This window comes from Dryas octopetala, chromosome 3 (genome assembly GCF_963921425.1).
Source record: "Dryas octopetala chromosome 3, drDryOcto1.1, whole genome shotgun sequence".
NCBI lineage: Eukaryota > Viridiplantae > Streptophyta > Magnoliopsida > Rosales > Rosaceae > Dryas > Dryas octopetala.
In genome coordinates, this window is record NC_141368.1 from 391,856 (window position 1) to 399,014 (window position 7,159).

Genomic DNA, 7,159 nt, shown 5'->3' on the forward strand with positions numbered 1-7,159 from the left:
AAAGGCATTTACGAATTTGACCTTGCCCATTTTTGGTAAATGATATGGATCTCAAATTTAGATTCAAGAAATGTGGCAGAGTATATGTGACTATTTTACTTAGTTTTAAATGAATGAATTTTGAAGTTGATCCAAGTATGAAGCACGTAATTTGGGATCCATATATGAAACAAGATCCCTAGCACAAATCAACTTTCATATTGTTAAAGAAAAAAATAGGCTGTTATATAATTGATACATGATTGAGGTATACTTGGAATATAAGGTGAAGTAAAGAAGGGGTAGTGAGAATGTCATTGAAGACCATACACAAGCAAAGCTCCAACTCCGCCAATACCAGCGAGAAGGCCAATAATGACTCCAATCGGAGGCAAACCACCACCAATAGGTTTCCCAGTGTTCACATCATATCGTACAAACCTCTTCTTTGGTGCTACACATTGAGGGCATGTGTATGAATCCGGCTGCAAATCCCTCAAAAAGTAATCATACAATTATAATAATAATAATAGCATTAAGAAGATGATCAAGGTTTCTATGGATTTGGTGAAACAAAAGTAAAGCGAACTGATTACCTGCTCGTCAAAAGGCTTCTGTAATGTGTATACGAATCCGCAGTCAAGGCATATGTGAGTAGCTCTAGCCTGAAAACGGTGCGCACCCACTAAATTATCATAAACAAATTTGGCCAGGGCAGAGTAGAAGCTAAGCTACTATATATGAATTTTATTATGGTGCTAAATTGATGCTTGCCTTTTGAGCCTCAGTTAATTTCCTTCCAAAGCGAGGAGGAGCTGGACGCTTTGGTAGTCGTTTAACATTTACCTCAGCACCACCTCTACATTAAAATGATCTCAATTAATTCACTGACTTTTTTTTCTGGATTCACCATATTTAAAACTTGTATCATCAGAGGTCAGCTTTGAAGTAATTTGCATATATAACTTATTAAAGAGGAGATTAGATTTGAACTATATGGGAGGTGAACCTGCTAACAACAAAGTAAACTGAGTCTGGCTTAGCATTGATGGCAGTTTTTGTAAACCCCAATTTATCTGCTGGCCATAATTCATCACCAAAGAAGCTGCTAGTGTACAGCACCTGGTCCCCTGCCTTCAGCCCTGCCTTTGCTGCATTCCCACCTCCATCCACAGCCTAAAACAATATGCCAATTGTAAGTCATATTCTTATACAACTTTCTTTTTCCCTTTCCACATAGCAAAATGTACATAATTATTAGACAGAGATAAGAGGGCTCACAGTGATGGTAACAACACCTCCAGGCTTTTGACCCAGAGTGAGGCCTAGTGGCTTGTCAACCTCAGCCTCTATTGTCTTTGAAGCCCCAGCAGTTCTAGCTGTAATACTGAGCCCTCTTCTAACACTGGAGAGACCACTCCTATTCTCAGCTTTTAAGGAATCAAATACACCCCTTTTGGCTTCTCCAAGTGACAAGCCTTGGAAGCTAGTTTTCTAGAGACCAAAAAATTAAGACAGAATAATAAGGTCTTGTCTTAATGGGGGAACTTGGAAAACAAAAGAGAAGTGATTTGGGCATTAATTAGAATTGATACCTGGGATTGTATTGGTGGCAATGGCTTTGGAGTTATAATGTGTGGAGTTTTGATGGAGTGGTGCCTGTTGAAGGTGGCAGAGCAAGAAGAAGAGGAACCTGCAAGCACAGCTGGTGACATGGTTGGTTGGTACCTCTAAACTGTAACCAGAGAAGCCGGAGATCAGGGCTATAAGCTGCCACTGACTGTGGGTGGTGTTTCTTGAAGCTGTGCACAGGTTTGCACGACCAGATAAACTTTGATCGGCATTGGACGATGGATTGACAAAGAGCCACGCGACCTCTTTCACTCCTAGCCACAAATTATGAACAGCACTTTAAAAAAATAGGAATATTAGGATATTAATTAGCACTTTAAACTAATTTTTATTAAGTCTAAAACCATTAGTTTTTTTTAATAGCTAAAGTTCATATTCAAAATTCTACACACGTATGAATGTATGATAACAATAATCCTTGAATTTCTTATTATTTACAAATTTTGTTATTGTGTAATTATTGTTGATTTCAAATTTCTCGCTTCTCTTAAATTACTAAACTATAAAAAATCATTAAATTACTAGAATTATAATTGTTCATATTTAAATATAGAAAATAATAGATATGTGAGTTTTTTTTTTTGAGGTGTATTAGCTAGTGTATTTTAATTAGTACCTAATTTTAAACACCCTACTCACCAAAAAAATTTATCTAAACCCCCACCCATCTAGAAACTCTTTCAAAACCCCCTAAAACTTATAATCCTAAATTACCCTTCTGACGCATGCTGACACATGCTGACGTCACTGTAACTGTATTTTGGTGAAACTGTTTTTTTTTTTTTTTTTTTTTTTGAAATTGAAGTTTTTGCTAAAACTCAATATTTCACTAAAACTAAAATCAAACACTGAAATTGAGTTTCATTACACTAAAACTGAATTTCAAAAATTCAGTTACACTGAAACTGAATTTCAAAAATTCAGTTACACTGAAACTGAATTTCAAGAATTCAATTACACTGAAACTGAATTTCAAGAATTCAATTACACTGAAACTGAATTTCAGAAATTCAGTTACACTAAATTGAAGAATTCAGTTATGAATTCACTTACTGAAACTGAATTAAGTGATGAAACAATTACACCTCGACTAAAATGCAATTACACCTTAATTAAAAAACAATTACACCTTAATTAAAAAACAATTACACCTTTACTAAAACAATTACACTTCACTAAAACAGTAACACCTTTACTGAATTCCGTTTCACTAAAAAGAACACAGCAACCTTATAAAAAAAAAACAATAACAATACAATAAGCCATTGAGATGAGAGGAGTAGCCAACAATACAACGTCGTCCGATCATCTCACGCGCGACGAGTACACGACAGTCGCCACTGCCTCGATCTGTTTCTACCTGCAAATTTGATTCATCATATTTCAGAACCATAATTTCATTCAAAATTCATTTAAAACTCATGTTTCACGAGCTGAAACTGTTTCATGAGCTGAAACTGTTTCACGAGCTGAAACTGTTTCACGAGCTGAAACTGTTTCACGAACTGAAACTGTTTAATCAATAAATGTAGGCTTAAAGTTCCCTATACACAGTTACAACAACACACAATGAGGTTCGATTTGGGGTTTTTTGATTCATCAGCAATTGGTCCAATCCAAACACATAGCATTGAAGAGTACAATGAGGAGAAGAATATTAGTACCTGACTCGACGGAAATGGCTTCCGGAAAAGCCAGATCGCCGGCGGAGAAGCCGCGGCCTTTGTGGCTTCGATCTGCCGCCGTGGCTGATCAGATGGAAAATCCGAGCACACCATCGTGCTCAGGACGTCGAGAGGAAGAAGGCTTGGGTGGTTTGGCATTCCAACTCCGCCGAAAAAGGCAGATCGCCGGCGGAGAAGCCGCGGCCTTTGTGGCATCGATCTGCCGCCGTGGCTGATCGGATGGAGAATCCGAGCATACCATCGTGCTCAGGACGTCGAAAGGAAGAAGACTTGGGTGGTCCGGCATTCCAACTCCGTCGAAAAAGGCAGATCGCCGGCGAGCACCACCGATCGTAGTCGCGGCGATCTGGCGTCGACGTTTAGTTTCACGGCACGTGGAGGGCATAGGGAGGAAGAGGAAGGAGAGGCGAGTGTGATGAGACCGGTCTCGCCGGCAACCGTCGCCAGACGGCGGCGCACGCGCCGGCGACAACAGCGGGGAGAGAGAGAGAGACGCAGAGGGGAGAGAGGCAACAGATAGGAGAGAGAGAGAGAGAGAGAGAGAGAGAGAGAGAGAGAGTATTAGTTGGCTGAAAATGAAAATAAAACAAAAGGGGTAAAACTGGAAAATTAAAATATGGGGAGTCAAAGTTGACTGGGTATTAGTTGACTAGGGGGTTTAGGAAAATATTAAGTGTAAGATTGGGGGTTATAAGAGAGTTAGATTTTGGGTGGAGGTTATGAGAGATTTTATCTCTAACTAGGGGGTTTATAATTATTAACATTATTTTAATTAAATATAAGTTCCTTATTAAATAATTCTAATGTAGGTTTCTTATTGAATAATTTTGATGTAGGTTCCTTATAGTATGTTTATTAAATATACGTTCCTTACTGAATATGATAACGTAAATTCTTATTGAATAATTCATGTAGCTTCCTTAGTTTTTTTTCTTTTTTACACAAATGTTTGTTTTTTTTTTGTTGTAGGTTATTTACTTGTTTATAGTGTAGGTTAATTATATTCTTTGAAATTTTATGGTGTAGGTGTGTTAAAGTATATTTCGTAGATTTCTACTTATTGCATAATTTTAGTGTAGGTTGTTTAAAAGCTTATGAAAAATTCTTATTTGAAATAAAATAAAAATAAAAGTTCAAACACTGAATTATGAGCATTAAAAAGCACCAAAGATTTAAGAAGTAAAAATTGTAGTTACCAACAATAAAAAGTCAAATAATAAAAAAAATATTTGATATAGGGTTGTGGGTATAAAAGAAATTTACAATATCTGAATTTTAAAAATGCTGACTAAAAAAAATATATATAAAAAGTTGGTGAGTTGACAACTAGTCAAAAGAGTTAATATATGAATTTTAATGGAAGAAATAAAAATATGAAAGGGATTTCCCTAATTTTCTAAAAAGATTATAAATATTTTTAATCTAATTTGGTGTTGACTTATGACAGCAAAGGAAAAAGACGGCGGACTAGCACCAATGCACCATGCTTTAATGGTCGAATGGAGCCAAGCCTGAGCTAGCGCGCACTCGGGCCACCCTTGCCAGCTGCCCATGAGTCCATGACAAGGAGTTAATTACACTTACACCCCCTGAGGTTTATCGGCTTTTCACATACATTCCCTGGGGTTTCAATAATTACACATACACCCCCTGAGGTTTTAAAACTGTTACATATAACCCCCTATAGTGAGACGAAAATGATGATAAATTATGCAAAAAAGCATGCTAAAGGATTAAATAGCCTAATAAGATTATTCAAGGTATAAGGTCCAACCTGAATACAAATATTTTCTATTTTATTTATTTATTTATTTTTCTTGTAGGGGGTTATATGCAACAGTTTTAAAACATCAGGGGGTGTATGTGTAATTATTGAAACCCCAGGGGGTGTATGTGAAAAGCCAATAAACCTCAGGAGGTGTAAGTGTAATTAACTCCCATGACAAGCCCTATATATCACATAATCTATTTTTTATATTATTATTTTGAAATGACGCATAATCTCATTTTAGTTCAAATAGTTTCAGACAAATGCATAATTCACACGTGGACATTGTACAACTTCCCCTATTGAACGGGTTTCTATTTCATTAATGGAATTAATTAAAACGGATCTAATCTATGGACTTAATAAATTTCCTGGGGCAATTTCCTAAAGAGTTTATTAATTATGAAGTATTAACAAAGTAAAATATTAACAAAAAAATACTCAATCCATTTCTATTAACATGCATGCACTTTCTATCAGCTCAAAACATAACATGCGGACACCTTCTTTTCTTGGCCAAATCGATTTCTTTTTTCAACTTTACCAAATCGACAATTGTTCATCTTCACTCTTAAGCATCATTCTGCAACTGTTACAGTAACAAAAAAAAAAAAAAGAGGTTCAATCTCTACAATTTTATCTATAGTAACTGCAACTGTAAGTTTGCAACTTCAATAAACTGCAGTTTCTGATACTGTAGTTAGTAATTGCAATTGCAAGTCTGTAACTCCAATAAACTGTAGTTTCACTTGCAATTCTAATAATTGCAGTTAGTAACTGCAACTGCAAGTCTGCAATAAACCGCAGTTTCACTTGCAATTAGTAACTGCAACTGCAAGCTTGCAACTCCAATAAACTGCAGTTAGTAACTACAACTCCAATAAACTGCAGTTTCAGTTCACTTGCAACATTCCAGAAATTGCAGTTTCAGAAACTGAGCTTAAAAAAAAAAAAATCAAGAACCTTATACTGATAAGAAATCAAAGTAGGAGTTTACCACGAGCTGTGATTATGCCCAATCGAGGAGAAATCGGAATGGTCAGAGTAGATCCAGAAGGCTTCGATCGAGCTCGGAGCAGATCCATTGCTTCTTGGTTGGCGTTGAGATTTTCAAGGCCGTTGATAGCAGCGCTGCTCGTGGTAGTGGTGTTCGTCCCAGAGGTGCTTGATCTGCGAAGAAGAAGAACAAGAATAACAAGAAGATGATGAAGAGGAAAAAGAAGAGAGACATAACGGGGGGAGAGATAAAGAATAAAGAAAAAGACAAAAAAAAAAGGCAATTGATCAGATTTTAAGATAAGTCAGGTAGCTGCAACTTACCTTATTGTTAAATAAAATTAATTGGTGCACTAGAGAGCAAAAACAACAAGTAAAAGATAAACTAGGATAATTAATTCTTTCTAAAATAGCAATTGAGGGGTGATATGAGTCGCTATATGATTTTATTGCGAATTGAATTGTCACTCGTTCATTTTGCGCATTTGACCGTTTAGCATCGGCTCGTAACATGGTTGGTATACCCTATACAAAAATTATGGCAATAGCAAAGCCTGCACATATTTTACATGATCATACTTTAAACAACCCATGTAAATCTAACTGGTCTGTTTATGCCAATGTTGCGTGGTTTAGTCACATTTTTTTATTCCGGCTTCAGGTTATATGTGAGTTTAAGTTGTTAGATAAATACTTGAAGAAGCATACGTACATTACAAATCTTGGAGGATATATATATATATATTTTAATTAAAATTTTAAATTTTCAACAAATAAAACGGATTATAATCAAGTCTAATCCCATGAAAATTGGGCAATGTAGATCAAATAACAAATCAAGTAAGCATGCAAAATTTAGAATAGAGTGGCTTAATGCTAATAAATCTCGTCATAGCATAATCAAGTAAGATTAACTCATTGTCAACCAATCTTATTGTATCATAATTATACAAGATTGACTCAATGTCAATGAATCTTGACATATAAAAATTTGACAATATTAACTTAATGTTATTGAATTTTGACATATCGTATCAAAATTTTAACTCCATACAACGTCACGAGTCATCAAAATTAGAAAATATTATCACAACGTCAA

At 35.7% G+C, this 7,159-nt stretch overlaps 1 protein-coding gene across 1 annotated transcript; it reads right to left on the bottom strand.

The window, feature by feature from the left end:
- Positions 1–138: 138 nt before the first annotated feature.
- Positions 139–1,814, bottom strand: ENH1 (rubredoxin family protein). The gene is made up of 6 exons (XM_086237904.1): positions 1,575–1,814; positions 1,261–1,473; positions 989–1,155; positions 754–838; positions 576–644; positions 139–464 (listed from the first exon to the last, which is right to left on the bottom strand). Exons 1-6 carry the CDS (start codon positions 1,692–1,694, stop codon positions 294–296), a joined length of 825 nt encoding a protein of 274 aa, XP_086094030.1. The 5' UTR covers positions 1,695–1,814; the 3' UTR covers positions 139–293.
- Between the last annotated feature and the right edge of the window lie 5,345 nt (positions 1,815–7,159).